This window comes from Perissodus microlepis, chromosome 7, assembly GCF_051167445.1.
Source record: "Perissodus microlepis isolate ML-2025 ecotype Zambia chromosome 7, ASM5116744v1, whole genome shotgun sequence".
Taxonomy (NCBI): domain Eukaryota; kingdom Metazoa; phylum Chordata; class Actinopteri; order Cichliformes; family Cichlidae; genus Perissodus; species Perissodus microlepis.
This window is the reverse complement of record NC_140467.1, coordinates 19,473,656-19,493,403: the sequence shown is the minus strand read 5'-3', so window position 1 is coordinate 19,493,403 and position 19,748 is coordinate 19,473,656. Positions and strand designations below refer to the sequence as shown.

Genomic DNA, 19,748 nt, shown 5'->3' with positions numbered 1-19,748 from the left:
TTTCGAGGTGTATTTTTAGCCATGGATCGATACACATCCGATGCTTCTGTAAGCGTTTCTGACAGCAGGACAGTGTATGTGACAGAGACTCAAAATAAAGGAACGATGCCGACGTTTTTGCCGACACTAAGGGTAACAGTGTGGCTCATTTGTGTCGTTTCTGCTGTGTGTCACAGAATTGTCGGGTTGTTTCGTGACAGTAAGAAAACTAGAATATCATTAAAGTTTCCCCGATGTTTCATTGCTGGTAAATGGACAAATAAGATCAGAAAATGGCTTTAGGGTGATTGAATTTTCATCTTCAGCTCAAGACATTGGACTGACGGTGATTTTTCTCTGACATTTATTTGTACTTCTTCAGATCTGCCGGAGCCAGGTGAAGGAGACCCAGCAGCAGTTTTTCCACAGCCTCGCAGTGAGGCAGAGCCTGCCAGTGCACTTCAACATCCAGCAGGACTGTGGACACTTCCTGGCTGATGTTCCTGCCCGCCTGCTGCCCTGGGAAGAGGAAGAAGAGGAGGAAGAAGCAGATAAGGAGGAAGGGGGGCCGATAGTAAAGGACAAAGAGGCTAAGATGGCAGATTCAAAATCGCCTTCTCCAAATGGGAAGCTAGATGAAGTCCCGGCTGCGGGTCACATGAACACAGCTGGCCGCTTGAGGAGCCGAGTGGTGGTGATCACACGTGAGGTGCCCTTCCAGACAGTGGCCGACTTTGTCAGGGAAGGCATGAGCCGGCACACTCAAAACCCGGAGCTGTATGAGCGTCAGGTCTGTCTGCTGCTGCTGCAGCTTTGCTCCGGGCTGGAGCACATGAAACCTTTCCACGTGACCCACTGTGACCTGCGACTCGAAAACCTGCTGCTGGTCCAATGCCAACCTGGCAACCCCTGGAATCTGGACTTACTTGAGCCCAACAATAACAGCAACGGCAGCAGCTCGGGGGCAAGCGCCGCAGCCACTGCTGCCGCCAACTCCACCTGCCCCGCACGCCTCATCATCAGCAACTTCTCCCAAGCGAAACAAAAGACTACTCTCATGGCCACTGACCCCGGCACGCTGCGCGACCAGTCGAGGCTGGCACCCGAAATCATCACAGCCACCCAGTACCGCAAGTGTGATGAGTTCCAGACCGGGATTCTGATCTATGAGATGCTGCACAGACCCAACCCCTTTGAGGAGACGCCGGAGTTGAAGGAGCGGGAGTACACCTGGGCCGACCTTCCACCGCTGCCCGTGAGATCGCTTTACTCACAGGGGCTGCAGCAGCTGGCGCGCTTGCTGCTCACCGTTAACCCCTCCGAAAGAATCCGGATGGCCGAGGCGCGGGCCTGCCTCCAGTGCCTCCTCTGGGGACCTCGGGAGGACTTGTTTCAGGCGCTGGGCTGCAGCAGCACCGGGCCTATGTCCGGGGCCACTTCGAGCCAGCGCGAGGCCACCCTGCAGAACTGGCTGGACCTCAAGCGGACACTGATGATGATCAAGTTCGCAGAGCGCTCGCTGGACAACGCCTGTGGCGTGAGCCTGGAGGACTGGCTGTGCTGCCAGTACCTGGCGTTCGCCACCACAGAGACCCTCGGCCGGGTGGTGCACATCCTGCAGCAGCCCCAACAGCATCCCCCATCTCCGAATGAGAACCAGCCAGTGCACCCAGCACAGAACCAAACTCAAATACATCCAGCACACACCTTTCACTTGACTCCTTCGCAGCCACTCTGAGTTTCTCTGCCCAACTGTTACTATGGCAACAGAGCCAACATATCCCCCTGTGTGGTCCCTCTGCTGATGTTAAAAGTGTGATGTAAGCTAATAGTCAGCTCCACAGTGCTCACCTAAAACAAAACAACTGCTTGTGCTGTGTCTGTGTTTTCTTCTTGGACTGAATCGGCCGTGCTAATTGAAATCATTTTGGCTCTCGTCATCAATGCCCCGCGTCTTCACATATCATGAGTTTATCACTCCACCAGTACTAAACTGAGGATTTTACCAAACGTGTGAGGAATTATTTTAAGATTTTGTGTTTCTGAGACAAGTCTCCAGACTTGGAGAGTTGTGAGTACTCCGTGTTAGATATCATTTTCACGCCATCTGTCTACAGGGTTTGAGGGAGTGTGAAATGAAATAACTAAGCTTCTACGGTGATGCATATTGATATTCTGCAAGTTTTGTCTGACATCTAAAGGGACACCACGGTCAGAATTTAGAAAGGAAACTGAGAATTTGGAGTTTCATCCCAATAATTTGACTCTTTTTTTTTTTTTTTTACGCAGTGTTGTATTATAAGCAAGTTTTATTTGAATCAGAAAAAAGTGGAGTGTAGGGAGGATTTGAAATGAAGGGAGTGGAGGAAAAACAAGCTTTTGCCAGACATGAGGACATGGCTGAACATTGAATTTAATATATTTTAGTCTTGACATTTGCACAGCTGAGACTTATCCATTTACTCATTGTGCTTTTAGAAATTCAAAAGCCAGTATGAAGTTGAAATTAACAAAAAAAACTTAGAAACTAAATAATTATCAAAACACATTTCTGCACAGAGCTTTGTAGAGGTGGGTGACGAACACTGAGCTAAACTTGGCTTTTCATTTAATGTTTTTTTTACGCTTCGAAGTTGGAAAAGGCTCGACCGCCCTGGCTGCTGGTTTGGGTTCTTGTCGGCGTATGTGCAATTAATACCTGTCTTTTGTTATTTCTTTTTGAGGTAACAGCATTATGCAGTCTTTTACTAATACTCTCTTCCTTTGTTTTTGTTTTGTGGCACATAAACTGATCAGTTTCATTTCAATCCTGCAACTTAAGAAGCAAGGTAAAGTTCAGTGGAAAGTACTTCTTATAGTGGATGGGATATTTCAGGGACTGCAAAAAAGTTATTCTTTGTCGATCGTTTTATCTTTTTGTCGAGTTGTTTTTGAACGGTTCTGCGTTACGGATGACATTTGCACATTTACATTTGGAACGCTGGTGCCCCTCGGTGGAGCCCGGAGCACACGGTGAGGCTGAATAAAGTTCCTGTGAATCTGAGGAGCTGGATCTGATGTGTTTTGCAGCGTGTGGAATGTAAACGTTTGCGTGGACTGAAACGGACATTTGTTCTCATCTGCTCTACAAATGTGCTTTTTTTAGTTCAACCACTTAGTTTCATATATAAATTCTATCTTGGAGAGAAACTAATTACACAACCACTGACACTTGCTTCCATTCCTCCTATATTGTTTGTTTCCCCTCTTCTCTTTTCCCCCTTTGCTCTACCAGTAGGAGAGTAAATCCTGTATTGATGCTTCCAGCTTGTCACTCTGAATTAAACGAGCTCTGTGTTATTGACTTTCCAGTCTGGAGTCAGTAAAACCAAGACATGTACAGAAGCCTCAACTAGTAACACTTTATAACACAGTCCATAACTAAGACTGTAATTCTCCTGTAATTAAGTGGAATTTTAACATATTTTATTTGAAATTGCAATGTAATTATATCCACATACAAATATTTAAAAGGTCGTATAATAGAATAACGGGGTAAAAAGTTTGATTTTTACTGGAAACAAAGAAGTATTCATACTGTAAGTAATTGTAAAAACAAACAATATTTCTCTTTCTTACACCGTAGGTGCTCTGTACTTTTCAGGGCATGGCCCAATTATGGAGTGCCTTGACCTTGCTTAATTTCCAGATATTTTTACAGGACAGGAGAAACAATTTTAGGCAATATGTAATTAACTGTGAATTTTGCAGACAAACAATATTTTCTTTTTCTACATCATAAGTATGCTCTACTTCTCGGTGTGTATCTGTATTATGGAGTGACTTAACCTCGCCTTTTACACCCTTATTTAATGTTCATTATGCCGACGTGCATGTTGATTGTCCAGTTATTCAGCGTTTTACTTAAAATGACTCTAATTACAGTAAAACATGTATCTCCTTCGCTGTAAAATACTTAGAAGTTGGGCGTGGTTAAGCCACTCCCATGACCCAGAAAGTGCAGTGTACTTACAATGTAAGATAATGTTTTGCTATTAAAGTACCAAGAAATTATGCAGTACTTAGAGTGTAATTATTTCCTTGTTTCCTATAAAAACCTAACTTGTTACAGCATTATTCCAGTACACCTATCTTGAAGTATTTGTATCTAAATATAATTACATTGTCATTTCAAATAAATACATTACAATTCCATTCAATTACAATGACAGTCGGCGGCTGTATTATAAAGTGTTACCATTGAATTTAATGTGTCGAACAAAACACCCCGAATGATATCTTTATCCCAGAATGTAATACTTGGAGGACTGGTGCTGCAAATTTACTTTATTTCAGATGTGCAAAAACTTAGTGGTCCTTGGAGCAAAAAACGAGACAAAGCAGGTTTAAAGTTTGTTACTGTGTTCAAGGGTTTGTGTACTGATGTGTGTGGGACAGCACTGGTGGCTGTCCTCATATTCAGAGTTAAGCCTTTATATATTAAATATAGTATAAATATATATATATAACCTTTATCTATTTTAATCCACACTCTATTTTGTGGCGTACGGAGCACTTCTATTTCTGTCACAAGAGTCTAATAATCATTTTATCTTTTAAAAGCTTTACTTGATTTTCTTCCACCTTGCATGTTTTGGAGGAAGAACAAGGTGAGTAGTTATCACTGTCCTACACAAAGAATCAATTGTAAAAGATCCCAATCATTCAGTGCATCCACGCAAAGAACAATGTACAGTATTTTTACCCCTCTTGTAAAGTTACCTGCGTAGGAGAAAAACCACTTTGGCTGAAGGATGACTTTTGAACGCACCGCTGAACCATAATATTCATCCGCCGTTTGGAATACGGCAGATGTTGTTTTCTGTTCCTCTTTCTGCTCTGGCTTTCTCTTTTGCGTTGTTAACTGCCACTGAATCTAAAAACGGAAGCTCTCCAGGGCTTTCTAAGTATGTGTACAGTATGTCTCCTGGCCTGCAGCCATTTATTGTTGTTCAATTTAACCAACAGTAACAGAACAATAAATATATGTTTTTTATATATACTCTTTGTGCTCTGTGTCATTTTTGCTTGATTTAACTGTTTAGAAAAGGAAGGATTTCAGTCCGTTTTGCTAAAGTTTTTATTACTTTTTTTTTTCTTGGAAATCAGAATAGTTATTTCAGGTCATTCTTGACCTGAACTGATACAGCCACATCAGCAAAATAAGAATTGCCCTCAAGCTCAATGCTGATAAGGAGCCTTTAAATTATTTACAGTGGGCATTATAAAACTGGAAACATGGTTTTTTTGGGTTTTTTTTAACTTTGTAAAGTACTCAGCAGTTTCTGTTTAAATGAGGTTTTTGATACTTAAAAACCACATTGAAAGTGGTTTTAAGGAATAAACACATTTCTTTTTAAACAAGTTTCTGTTTATCCCAAATGCCTGTATTGGTACTGTCTGCTTGCCTCCGTGATAGCTTTCAGAATAAATTAAAGCAAAATCCCCTCCAATTTTTGCTTTTATTGTAATATGATATAACAAGAGTGACTGGGAAGGTGTGTAACATGGCAGTGAGACCTGCTATGATGTATAGTGTAAAGAATGTGAAACCGACAAACACAGACAGAAGGGCGAGCTCGAAGTTTCAGAGTTAAAGATGCTAAGTTTTTCCAATGGACATCAGAGGGACAACTGAGGTCGAGCAGCTTGGAGACAAAGTTAAAGAGGCAAGGCTGAGATGGTTGGACACGTGCAGAGCAGGGATGGTGGATGTTTGGAAGGATGCAGGAAGTAAGGTGGAAGACCTCAGAGTAGATTGATGGATGGAGTGAAGATTGTATTGACATGCAGAGGGTTGGTGTGACGGAGCAAGATGATCTGCTATGGCGACCCCTGAAGGAACCAGCTGATAAAAAGATGTAGTTCTCTGCCAATGTTCGCCACCAGATGGCGGCATGCTAAAGAAAAACAACATGCACCGCTCTCCTGTTTTCAAAATCTCTTTACTGGCTGACTCTGTTTAGTAGTGTGTACCACATTCAAGCATCTGTGAAAAGGAGTAAATACCTGCAAGTACATGTATTTATATTACATAAACAAATTAAATCACCTCTTTGGGCCAAAATAACAACTTTGCAGTTCTTCATCAACACACCGCTGAGTGTCTGTGATGGCATCAGCCACACATGGGTAAATCAGTCCATTTGTTCACTTTATGAGTTTGGTTTGCAGTTTTCTTCATTAATATAATTCATTAATCATTTGGTTAAACCAACTGATATTATGAGGCGCGCACATAATATTGTGTGGTTTTACTAAAAATGTTTTGTTATATTAATTATGTTTCTCTTTCTTTGAGTTACCTGGTTTTGGGCGGTGGCTGTTTCCTGGTCTGGGCAAAAGGCCTGGCTGAGGACTCTGAGAACAAAATGCCTGCTCAGCAGGACCAACCATGTGCTTATCAGGAACAGGGGTGTTTTAGGTTTACATTATAAAAGCTACCTTCATGTGTCTTTGTAATTAGGTCAGTTTGTGAGTTAAGTTGTGTCCACTTTGTTTGTTTAAGTTTCTGGAAATTACTTTTTGTAGAGTTATATTTAGTTGACCTCTTTTATGGGCCTGCTAATTATGTTTTTGAATTTTGTCATTTTTGAACTTTTTGAGGGTTAAAATAAAGAAAACTTTTTTGAAGATTTTGCCTGTGTCCTCTATGCCTTGGCTGCTTGGTCCCTCACAGTGTCTAATCTGTATCAGTGAATAATCACAAAAGATGTGGGTGCATGTGTTTGTGTGTCCTGTGGGTGGTCAAATCAAAACATAGCATTTCCGCCTGATTTTTGAACCACAGTTTTGGCTCATTTGAATCAAGTTGAATGAGATCAAAGAGGTCAGTCTGGTGCTCAGAGGATCCTGCGGCGATGGCCTTTGGCATGCGTTTGGTCGATCATTCAGGTGAGCTATGACAACACCTCCAGAATTGAGAGTTATTATACGATTGGGAAAGTGTAGCTGTCCAAACTGCTGAATAAACACCTAAATTGTCCTTTATGGGTTTTGTTATTTGTTTAAAGGTTTTATAGCTATTATTTTATACGATGTTAGCTGGAATTTGCACAGTTTTTCCACAACTTTTTGCAAATTCAAAAGTGGATTTTGCAACTTTTTGCAAATAGAAGGTCCTCGAGGTGATCGTGTGTGCATTAAAAAGGATCTTTTATGCTATTCTCTTTTTGTCACGTGTGTTCCAGTGATGGATGTTCATATTAAACGTGGCCATGAGCATAGTAACTCGCATAAGCTGGATGTCATGGCTTCAAGCTGCTTTAAACATAGTTTTCTAATTGTGGCGCTCTATGATGTTGATTAGAACAGAGAGCCTTAATATCCCGCACTCTTAGAATCTTTAAAAAAAAATGAAAAGAATGTGTTGTTACACACTTTAACACATGTAAAACAAAAACATTTAATTTCACACCTTATGTGTTGGTTTTAGCACACACAGCTCTGGGCAACTGCTGTGAGGGGCAGCCAATCAGAATAAAGCTTGCTTAAAAGACTAAAATTATTTTTTTGGAATGCTGACAGTAGATATACAGCTTTGCCAAGGCCCAGTATGAGTAAAATGTAGTCTGAACTGTGGAGCATGGGACTCAAGGATTTGGGATTGAGTGAAGCATGTCCCCTTTAAGATTCAGACTTTGATCTTATTTCATATTTCAAGCATTTTATATGCAAAACTGTTGTCAACAGTATGCCCTCCTGAGATGAATGAAAACTATTTCCAGCAAGAACTGTCTGTGTTAGTTTTCAGCTCAGTTATTAAAATTACTTTTATTTGTGTCTAATAATGTTTTAAAGACCAGCTGATGGTTTGTAATTACAATGTTGGGCTTGTAAAGTAACATTTAAAAAAAAAAAAAAAAAATCACATATAATATGAGCTGTGTCTTTGCAGCATTTCACTCATTAAAACCGACTGCAGCATGTAGTGAGTGCACACTAGTTAGAAATAGTTTAATTAGAATTATTTGGGGGAAATGAGGACTGATGCATGTTTTTCTTATCAGAGGTTTCATTACTGCACCATGCCAGCCTCCAGCACAGACAGTTATGCAATTTCACACTGAATCATCCCTAACAGCCCAAATCTCAGATGAATCAGGGTGGTGGTGGTGGAGGTTTGTTCAGCAGACAGATTTTGATCATTTGAGGTGGGGGGTGCAGGAGAGTTTTCACAGGCGTCAGATTTGTGGAGGGATGCTGAGGGTGACTTCAAAAGTTTGGGTGTACCTGTGTACCTCTCTCTCTCAAACACACACACACCTCCTCCTCGTGCGCGGGGTTGTGTAACAACAGTGTGTGCACGTAGAGCAGGCAGGTCCTCCCCACTGCTGCTGTTGTGAAGCCTTGAAGGAGGAGGAGGCGGTGGTCGAGTCTATCGAGCAGCCCGAAGGTAGAAGTTGCGCTGCAGGGGTGGGACTTTATTTGTGCAGTCGGTCGGAGGTTCATCTGCGGCTCTGGCTGCAGCTTTCTGCAGACCTCAGTGACGGAAACACACGGACCCCTCTGAGTTAAACATCAAACCCTCCTCCTCTTCTTCTTCTCCTCCCTCTTCTTCCTCCTCCGGTTGGCCGTGTCTGAACGCTTCCGGATGCGCTGACCCAGCAGCAGCTCCTCCACCATCAGCACCATCATCAGCGTGAACGCCGTGTCCCTCCCTCCACCTCCCCGGGGTAGATAAACCCGACCGGCACCGCTGTCATCGGATGGAGAGAGTCGCCTGAAGAAGGGAGAGCGGTGGAGTTGGTCTACCCCCCACCTCCTCTTCCTCCTTCCTCTCCACTGCGCCAAAAGAAAACTCCCGGTAAGAAATGCATGCTAACTCCGGCCGGCTGGCTCGGTCAACCACCTGCCAGCAGCTCCGTGCGCTCCCGCTGAGCATAAACATGCAACCCAGACCCGGGACCTTGCTCCCGGGCTTCCTTGCTGGCATGAGGGGATTCATTTAAATTCATTAGAAACGCCTGTGAATACATTCCAGCAGACGGGATGGCGGGATATGCTTCGCTTCTCTGTGTGTGTGTGTGCGTGTGTGTCTCTGCCTGGCTTTTTGATCCAAATATTGATTTGCGTTGCAAGTCGACTGAAGTGCAGGCGCAGGGCACGTGAGACTGGTTAGATGCTCACGGCTGCACAGATTAAAATTAATAAGAAACGGCACTGCGAGAAGCGGGAGCTGTCCGTGCAGCACCACTTTTGCCGAACTCCATCTGAGTCAAATAAAAAACAAAACAGGTGCAGGTCTGAAGGGCAGCAGTGAGGATGCTGTGGAAATATGGAGACGGCTAAAAGTTGCTTTAAGACAGACGTTTGTTGTTAAGGATTTAAAGCAGGGATAAAAACGTTGGCATCATTGGAAAGTTCGGGATACTTTGGAGTTGAGTATTGTTGTAAAACCTTCTAGCTCACTTTCACAGAGGTGGATTAAAGTTATTAACCTAGTAAGTAACCTTTTTACTTAGTAGGCTGACAGTTTGTGTTTAATTTTACTACTCTATAGCAGGGGTGTCAAATATAAGGTTCGGGGTCCAGAATCACCCGCCCAGGACTCCAATATGGCCCACTGGAAAATGTGAAGGAACAAGAGTTTATTGTAGTTTTTAATTTTCATATTAGTTTTAAATTTGTATTTCATTTTGACTTTTTAAAAAATTCAGTTTAGTTTCCAAGGTAGATTTTCTTATGTTGGTTTATGTTTTATTTGTTATTAGTCTCAGTGTTTTAGTCCTTTTATTGTTATTGTATGGGGCCGTATGTAAGAGGCAGGACTCACAGTTTTGTCTCAATACAGCACTTCACACATACATCAGTGACTCATTACGTAAGCTAAGGATATTTTTATTTTCTTTTGGTTCATTTTCCAAGTTCACAAAATAGTTTTCAGTTCATTTTTATTTTTTCACGTCTAGTTTTTAGTTTAGTTAACTACAATAACCTTTGAAGGAACACATAGAGTTTGGACTTCTAATTGTATTTTCTATGATATTAGCTTTTCCTACTAAGAAAAATCGTCCCCATGGTCACTCATAGTGTTACATAAACATTTAAATCAAAGAAAATGCTCTTTTTTCACTGTTTCCTATGAATTTTCATTTATTGTTTTTCAGTTTAGAACATTTTGTAATACAACTGTCTGACAAAGAACGCATACAAGACATCTTAGCTTCTATTGTTGGTGAGTGAAATTTTGTAATTTTATTTGTGTTCATTAAATTTTTTCATGAAAGTCATTAGCAGGTACCTGTTTGTGATGCAGCCATACTGTATGGATTCTCCTCATGCTGCCAAGTGTTAGCTGATAACCTTGCACTCAACCATCTCAGGCTAGTAGAGTCACTTTTGGCCCAAAAAACAATAACATGGAAACAGCTAAAGCTGAAACCAAGAATTCAAACGAGGACTTTACAAACCAGTGGGTGATGTCGTAGTGGCCATGTCCATCTTCTATATACAGTTTATTTTTTCTTTAATCTTTCAGGTTTTCCTCCAAATGTTTTTTTTTAATTATTATCATGAAAAAACAGATAGTGTAGTTCAAATGAAACATGATGTCACCACTTGGCTAAAGTGGCAGCAGCTTAAACATTACCCATCCTTAGGGAAACACGGAGGTAACAGATACACACTAAAGGCTGGGAAACAATGTCAGGATCTCACAGAGAGGAAAATTATACAAGTTGAGCTTTTAATTTGAATGTTTTCCACCATAACGCTATTAAATGATGTAGATAATTATGCCTTAAAGATAGTAATTTAGTTAATGCTCCTTCCTGCTCGGTGTTTTCTGCAGTGATATTTGTGACTTTAGGGGCCTCGCTTTTACTCTTAAGAGGACTGTTTGTACCGTCTCCCTGGGAACCTTTTTGTATCAGTCAAAGGATGTGTAGGAGCAGACTCTCTGTACTTCAGAGGTGTTTTTAGTAAAGACGAAATGAACTTAACATCTAAAGAGGATTTAAAATACCTGTTTTCTTTTTTACTTTTATTTTGACATTTGAAATGAGGGGATTCATCTCGTTAGTCTGGCTTCCTCCATGAGTGTTTTCCTGCACTTTTCTAATCGTGCCGAAAGTCTGTGCGAAGCGACGTGTGTGTCGCTGGGAGTTTTGCCCCGTCACTGAGTTGAAATATGAGATCCTCAGAATTTGATTCCTCCACCAGCACTCGCAATCATCTCAGCCATTCGTTTAACACCTACTCCTCTTTCTCCCTCTCTGTCATGGGCTTTCCCTGTCTCTCTCTCTCTCTCTCTCTCTCACATACACACACTCTCTCTCTCTTTCAGCCTTAACACACTCTCTTCACCCCCCGTTGTCCGTGTTGAACTCCTCGGGAAAAAAGTGTTATTACATTAAGGAAACTGAGAGCACTCAGACGAACACCGGCTCTGCGAGGCTACGGTAACACCCGAGGCCCACAGCCATTATCAAAATGGTATTTCTTAACAACAAGGACTGGGTTTCCCTTAATGTATCACATCTAATATTTTCAGACCAGACCGTGTAATGGATTGACTCGTTTTTTATGGCGAATGCCTGTGGTCAGAGCAGTTTTGCTGCCAAATGTAACTAGAGCTCACCTCTCCCAGAGATGCCTCAAAAGGCAGCAAGGCTACAGAGAGAATCATAAAGTGTCCCGAGATGAATCACATTTAGGAGACTTCAGCTCTAAGAGCAGTGAGCAGTGTTGACACAGTATAAAAGTGGCTGCTTAACTTCACTGTTATCTTGAAGCGATACAACATTGATGCTAATAAACAGGAAGTCCAGCATTGGGCTATTCTTTAGGTTTAAAGCTAAAGGTGTTCAAAGTAAGTACCTATTTCTGCCCAAATAATTTTGCACTTGAGTGCAGTTCCTTAAGAGTTAATCAATAAATCTGTGCTCAAAGCCTTTAACCTCTTTGGAGAATTTAAGCTTCCACCCACTTTCACATTACTGAAATGAAGCAAACCTTTATCCGAGACATTAAGGCAGGTCCAGCAGACACTTTCTAAGTGCTTTCCCTGTCCTTATTAGTCAAATTGTGAAGTGGTTAATCTCATAAGTAGTGGGTATAATTAATTACAGGGACAGAGAGCAAAACATCACACATAAGCACATTAGCTTTTCTGTTTTAATCTGAGGGCAGCAGGTTTGATTACAAAACTGATGAAAAACTGTTGGCATGGAAAAACTAATTTCAGGTGCAGGAATAAATGCAAACAGTCAGCAAATTCTAACAGGCTATAATTTTAAGGGCCGTGGTTATGTTGTGATGCGTCCATGATTGAGCTGATTCTGTAATAACAGCATGTTCTGTCGTCCTGTGACAGAAGGCAAAATCCTAACAAACGTTACTCCATCATTAACTCAACCAAACAGGAGTAGTGCTTCTGTTTATCCACTCTGTGCTGTATATCGGCCTTTTGGACATTTGACTGCAGGATTGTTCTTCATCGCAAAACAGCCACAGCTTTTTCTCTCTCTGGCAAAGAGTGAGAGAAAATATTTAACCTCCAAATTTCTGGGGACAAATCAAATTCCGGTTGTGAGAGTTGTTTAAGCAGCTCTCCGCTGGGTAATCACATTAGATGAAAAGCAAACAGCTCTCTGCATTCTACTTTTGCAAAAAAAAAATTTTCTTCTCCCTCCCATCATCATATTTTGGATTAAAATTGATTTGCAGACATCTTGACACTCTCTTGATCAGTCACTGGGACATCATGGCACACAGCATACTCATTTGACAGATTGCCAGTCCATCTCAGGCCCAGCACAGAAGAGACATCCATCCATTCATGCTTGAATTTGTGAATTTAGAATCCCCAAATAACCTAACATGATTAACTTTGGATTGTTGGGGGAAGTCTGAGTACCTGGAGAGAATACATGCAGGCAAACTGTTAGTAGTGCTTGCTGCAGGGTCTGTTAGTGTGAGCCCCAAGTTTGCACCTGAAGAACAACAATGACCACTGTCACCAGTTACAGTCCAAGACAATGGAGTCTGAGTATGTCTAACTGGATGACGATAGACATAAAAAAAAGGGCGTGTCAAGAAGGGGGGCATGGGGTGACACCAGCCCCATCTAAAATATGATTGACCCCCATTCCTGGTGCCACCTCACAAAAGTCATTTGACTAGAGATACATCATTTTTTTTAATCCACAAGAGTACTTGTACTAGTACTATGTTGCTTTTTGATTTCACTCTACTACATGTATATTCTGAATGCCATTATTGGACTTCGTAATTATAAAATATAAAGATTTTGTTAATTTACTTTGGACTCACTAACTGTAGAAAAATAAGAACTTTCCTGTCAATCGTTTATCTATGAGTTAATTATTTTGATGTAGTATAAATGGTAACATGTGCGGGCCGTCTTTATCAATAGGAAAAACTGTACAAATTATGAAAGTACAGTTAAAAGTTCAAAATCTATGCACTCCTTCATATTTTCTAATAATGTCCAATGGGCCGGATTGGAGTCTTTGCTGGGCTGATTCTAGCCCCCGGGCCTTATGTTTGATGTAATGTTTGATGTACCTCCAATAATATGTATATGATTCTGAAGCATAATTACACATGAGTACATTGAGTTTGGATACTTTTATATATTTGACTATACAACTTGTGACCTATTAAGCTACTTAAGTAGCATTATCATTTTTAAAAAGCTACTTTGGGGAAAAAAAAGAAGTATCCCTCACAAGATCAAGTTTAAATTCCTATGCAGCTCCACTTTTCACATAATAAATCTGCAGTATGATGACCATGACCTCCTGTGCTTTTGTACTGTAAAAGTTTTGAGTTTGGTGTTTTGTTCTTTAAACTCAGTGAGTGATGGAGTTGACTGGCTCCAACACGCAGAGTCTTCTTGCCTCCACTGGCAACGGCCAGTGCTGACTTTTAAAAAGTGGCACCGGCTACTTTTACTTTACTGTGCCGTCCAAACCAGAAAGTCAAAGTGCAGCCAGCTTGGAAGCAGACTGATGCGAGGAGGCAGGACAGAAGGAACTGAATGGACAAATATTACTTTGCTGACTCCACACAGGCTGCTGTGTTGGGTTACATCACACTGTTTCACAGAAAGCGGCAGGGAGGAAGTTAATTTGATTATGAGCCACTGGGCAAGATTAAAAGCAGAATTGATTGATCAGTTATTGGGAGAGCCAGGGAGTGAGAGAGTACCGGAGAGTCTGACAGGCCTGCGATCCCCTCCCCCTTCTTCTTTTATCCCTTCCAATGCTCATCTGTTTCCTATTGGTTTCTCCAACCAGACATTCATTCGTTATGTTGAAGCATCACCTCTTCTGTTATCTCATTGTTTTACCCAGTTATCTTACTTCACTGTTTATCTATACTCTCGCCTCTTCTTTTTTTGTATTCCTCTGTGTGTGTGTTCCTGTGTGGGAGAGGGAGATCATAAATCCATGTTCTTATTGATCACGCCTGTTTTAATATGCGTCTAAGAGAAGCCATCATTTCCTTTCTTCCTTGTTGTTTGCAGCAGCAGCAGCTGTGCCGTAGTTATATCCAGTGTGTAAATTCTTCATCTCTGTGAGCAGGTGTGTTACTTCTTTGTGTCTGTGCTGAATTTGTGGGTCAGATACAGATATAGAAGAGGCTGCCTGGTTTGTATGCAGCAGCTACAGTGTGTGTTTCTGGCTCTAGGTCAGACCGCAAAGAAACCAAAATAACAAAGTGAGGTTTTCATGCTTTTAAAGTGTGGGCACTCTTATGGAAATTATTCGTAACTGAGTATTTTTCTTATTGTAGGTAAGCTTCATGATATCGGTTCATGTATGTTTTACAGTTTCTAGGATGTGCTATAATTTTTTTTGTTTTTGTTTTGAGGACCGTAATTGTGTGTTTTTCAAGCCCCCAAAAATGTAAATTACAAACTACATAGTGATTTTGTCACAGTGGGACACACAGGTGTATTTATGGAACGGATCCAAAAAAAAGAGATGGGTGAGCATGAACCTGCGCAGAAGCAGAACCTGACGAGACTTAACATGAAGACAACAGACGACCCGACAAAGAAGAGTAAGAGACAGAGGACTTAAATACACAGGAGGGTAATGAAGGAAGTGGAAACACCTGGAGAGACACAGCTGACACAAATGAACATGACACCACAAAGGGAAGTAAAACAAAACACACTGAACATGGAAACACTAGACTCTTCAAAATAAAGCAGGAAACATGGAGAGACGCAGACATGACAACACAAGCTTGACAATTAAAACATGGAATGGGGAGAGACTAACGCACAGGCAGAACTGAAAGTAAAACACCGAGGACAAGACAGATGACATAGAGGACAGGAAAGGACATGACTCAGGAGACGTGGGAAACAAAACTAGAATAAAACTCAACCAAATTGTACACAAGAACCTAAAATACTTCCAATATAACATAAGAAATCAAAAATTATTATTATTATTTTTATTTTATTATTATAAACACTATGTTACTACAATGGTCGTAGCATATCTATATATCTTTGTTTCCTAGCTCTTCCTAGATGCATTTATTAACTTGGATAAAACTTACTATATAAAGTACTTAGGGTACCGCGATTATTAACATCTATATCGCTTTTGGGAATAAGTTTTATAACACTAAAATCCTGCAAATTATATATATTATGTGTAGTAGCTGATCTGAAGACGAATGGCGACATTACGTCTAAGTTACATGCATGTGTACATTGTTGACATTACGTCTAAATTATTTGTACGTTTATGTTGTTAACATAGCGTCTACGCTAGATGTACATGTGTGATGTTGATGTTTTGTGTACGTTGTTTTTTGTGAATATGTTTTAGTTTAGTCTTTAGTGGCACTTCAGGGGTCACTGGAAGGCATTGTCATGCATATCTTTAAATAAGTGTTTTCATTACTGAAGCTAACAAGCGCCAATGACCTGTAGGCCTAGTTTTTATTAAATATAATTCAATTCAATTCAGTTTTATTTATATAGCACCAAATCACAACAAGAGTTGCCTTAAGGCACTTTATACTGTAAAGTAACTATCATACAATAATGCAAAGAAAACAGAGAAAACCCCAACAATCATACGAACCACTATGAGAAAGCACTTTGGTGACAGTGAGAAGGAAAAACTCCATTTTAACAAGAAGAAATGGATAGATACCATATTTCTAAGACTTTTAGGAGAGAGTACAATAACCTAAAATTTAAGTGAATTTAGAAGCAGAATATTAGAGGTCATCCAGGTCTTTATGTCTTTAGACAGTTTAACTAATTGGTGTGTGTTACCTTCATGAAGAAATAAAGTTGGGTGTCATCTGCATAGGAGTGAAAATATATCTGTGGAACTCCATAATTAACTTTAGTTTTCAAAGAGGACTCTGTATTTATTTAAACAAACTGCTATGATAGAGAGCTATGATACAAACCACTGCACTGAAACCTGACTGAAAGTCTCCAAATTACTACTGCCAGCTGGAAGGCCTGTGGTATGTGACTGAGATAGGTTGATCAAATTTAAGATTGAAGCATTAATTAATGGTAGGATTTCTTTGAACAGTCTTGTAGGAGTGGGGTCTAAAATACATGTTAATGATTTGGATGATGTAATTACTTAAGTTAACTCAGAAAGATCAATCAAAAAAAAGAATTCATCTGGCACTGAATCTTCTTCAGTGCCAGATGCCGACACAGCGCAGAGCAGCTGCCTGAATGCTACTCCCACAGAGGTCGATTATCTTGTCAATAATTTTACATCTCCACTGTGTACGATTCTGGAAACAGTAGCTCCACTGGAAAAGAAAGCCTCAAATCAGAAGAGGTTGACTCCCTGGTATAACTCTCAAATGTGCAACTTAAAGCAGATAACTCGCAAGCTAGGGAGGAAATGGCATCTCGCCAATTTAGAAGGTCATCATTTAGCCTGGTTTGCTGCTTTATAAAAAAGCCTTTCATCACTGATTGAGGAAAATAAGAGTAACCCTATGTTTTTCTTAAGCACTGTAACCAGGCTGACAAAAAGCTGTTATACTGCTGTGAGTTTCAATCACATACAGCCTGAGCAATAATATGTGGGTGACAAGACCATGTGCACAAATTCTCTTGTCACAAATGATAAGGGTCCGATCAGGACTGCAGTCTTAGTGCCTGGAGGAAAATCAAATCTTCACTCTTTCCTAAGAAATCCAAACACTGTGAGATATGAAGCTTAATAATATGTTGTTATAGTGACAAGCATGCATTATGCTTAACTCCAAACTTCTGCTTGTTTTAATTCTTCTCATTACAACCTCATTACTGTTTCAGTAAATTATATTTCGCAATTTTTCACTGTTCCATCGCATTAGTCTCGTGCCGCTTAACAATTATTTTTTTGCAAGCTGACATTATGACAAGATACTCATTCCATGCCTTTTGTAGTAATTAAAGTCCTCTCAGCAGAGCAGAGCAGCTGTGCTCTGTGTGCAGTAAAGAAAGAGAATATGGCTTTTGGCTGTTTGAGGAAAGTTATGAGATTGCAAAATCTCTGCAGCAGTGGTGAAATAAATCTTAACAAGTGGGAGAATCGAGATTATGTGGGCATGAAGATGACACATCGGCGGGAAAGCTGTAATGCACACTTTCACCTTTCCCTTCACAGCCGTGTGCTAATAAGCTGTCAGCTCAAATCGAAAAGAGGAAACAGCAGCACATCTGATAACGAGAAGAAGACATCGTGGTTCAGGCTGCAATTTTAAAATATGCTGCCATCTCTTCTTCTGTTTTCCTCTTTCTAGCTACTCAGCTTTATCGCATAGATTCCTTCCTCATCAGATCGTCGTCCTTGATTTTATGTGCTGGAACAGAGACAAGGAAACCGGGAATGAGTGGTTTTAAAAGCAACAAATGTCGCAAGCCAGAATATATTCTCTTCTGTTGAGGACGATGCATGTGAATTCCACCTTTGAGCTGAAGACTGCTTCTGTGGTAGACACGTATCAATGAATGCGCATGGGCACAGATTATTTCTTTCATACTTTTTAGGACATGGGTTCAAACCTACCTTCCAGCAAGATATAGTATCAGACATATAGTTGCACAGTGTGCTGTAGCTCCTCTGTGGTCCTCCTTAATCTATTGCTACTCATGACTCAGTCCTGTCTGTGCACATCTGAGGAAGCACAATTCAAAGACTTGAACTGCCAGTTGCAGGAACATTTGGTGATCAGTGCAATACTATTTGTTTTGTACTTATTGAAGAAACACATTGGCTCAGTTAAAAACTTTTTTTCCCTTTTAGCTTCCATCCATCCTTCCGTTCATCCACACATCAATTTTTGCAGGGAAGCAGCCCAAGCAAGATGTCCCTCTCCCCAGCTATCTCCTCCAGCTTAATCTCTCCAGCATATCTACCACGGGGATTCCTCCTGGTGGGACATGCTTCAAACACCTCACCCAGGTGACCGCCGCTGGCTCCTTTTGATGTGGAGGAGTAGCAACTCTACTCTGAGCCCCTCTCAGATGACTGAACTCCTCATCCTATCTCTAAGGGAGAGGCCAGCCAGCCTTTGGAGAAAACTCATTTTCACCCTTGTATCCGCAGTGTCATTCTTTCGATCACTACCAAGAGCTTATCACCATAATAGGGTGAAGTGGCGGGAATGAAAATCAGCACCTCAAAGTCTGAGGCCGTGGTCCTCAGTTAGAAAAGCGTGGAGTGCCTACTCCAGGGTCAGGGAGAAGCTGCTTCCCCGAGTGGAGAAGTTTAAGTATCTTACGGTGTTGTTCATGAATGAGGGCAGAGATGAGTGGGAGATTGACAGACGGATTGGGGTCCTGGATGCAGTGATGCGGATACTGCATCTGTTTGTTGTGGTGAAGAGAGACCTCAGCGTAAAACTCTGGGGGACTTTGGTTTGGAAAGTTTTTCTCTAGTTTCTGCCACTGTGCTCTCTTGCTGTTTAACTTTTGAGTCATTTCACATTCACATCGCTCACTAGCTGTCCCCAGTTTGGGTATTTATATAATAAGGATATTACTTACCTTAGGGTAAGGAGGAAAGACTACTAAGTGTATAAAGGTTAAAAACAACTTTGAGCCACTGTGTTGGATGATAATTGGACTTTATCCTGTGAACGTACGCCACAGAAATGCAGTGAGCATGTTTTGTAGTCTATTTCTGTTCCCAGGAAGCTGGACATCATTGTTGGTATTCTGCCGCCTTAAGCCCACTGAGGCGTCGGAACGCCAACGCTGCCTTATTGTTATTTACGAAATCTGTCTGAGACCTTGTCTTGCTCTCGCTCTTATTCCCTTCCACACTCTCTGACCCTTCTTCCTCTTTTATGCTGCTTCTGGACCTCTTCTACACTCACACGTTACCTTAAGCAGAGCTGAGCTGATCTGAATCATGCTGGGCCCTGATAGGGAGGTGGTGCTTGGAGCTTCCTTCTCAGCCAGAGATTCCGTGTGCTTTGCTAATGGCACATCAGCAGCTGTCAGTGGACCCTGCACTGCGTCAGCCAGCATGACTGTGGTCTGCAAAGCGCTCAGCAGAACTGACACACACACACACACACACACATCCTGCAGCCCCACCCCCTCCAGGCCTTTTTTCTATATCATTAGTGTAATGCTCCCATTTCCCCAGTGCTGCTCAGATATGGGGGAGATTCCAACAAACTCGGAAGGAGGAGGGGGGGGGGGATGAGTCACGCACCAGTGACAATGTTGGGGTTTTTTTCAGTTTGCAGAGGAAGAGAGGGGT

At 41.3% G+C, this 19,748-nt stretch overlaps 2 protein-coding genes across 4 annotated transcripts in view; both read left to right on the top strand.

The window, feature by feature from the left end:
- The window catches only part of peak1 (pseudopodium-enriched atypical kinase 1), a 104,537-nt gene extending 99,517 nt beyond the window's left edge, over positions 1-5,020 (top strand). For all 3 annotated transcript variants that reach the window (XM_084934023.1, XM_084934021.1, XM_084934022.1), the window contains one exon: positions 362-5,020. In XM_084934023.1, coding sequence (XP_084790149.1) covers positions 362-1,717 — 1,356 coding nt within the window. In that variant the 3' untranslated portion in view covers positions 1,718-5,020. The remainder of the gene's footprint in view (positions 1-361) is intronic.
- A 3,114-nt stretch (positions 5,021-8,134) lies between these two features.
- syt12 (synaptotagmin XII) overlaps positions 8,135-19,748 on the top strand; it is a 35,210-nt gene continuing 23,596 nt past the window's right edge. Inside the window, exon 1 of the mRNA XM_084934020.1 lies at positions 8,135-8,824. The gene's annotated coding sequence lies outside the window, so the exon portion shown is untranslated. The remainder of the gene's footprint in view (positions 8,825-19,748) is intronic.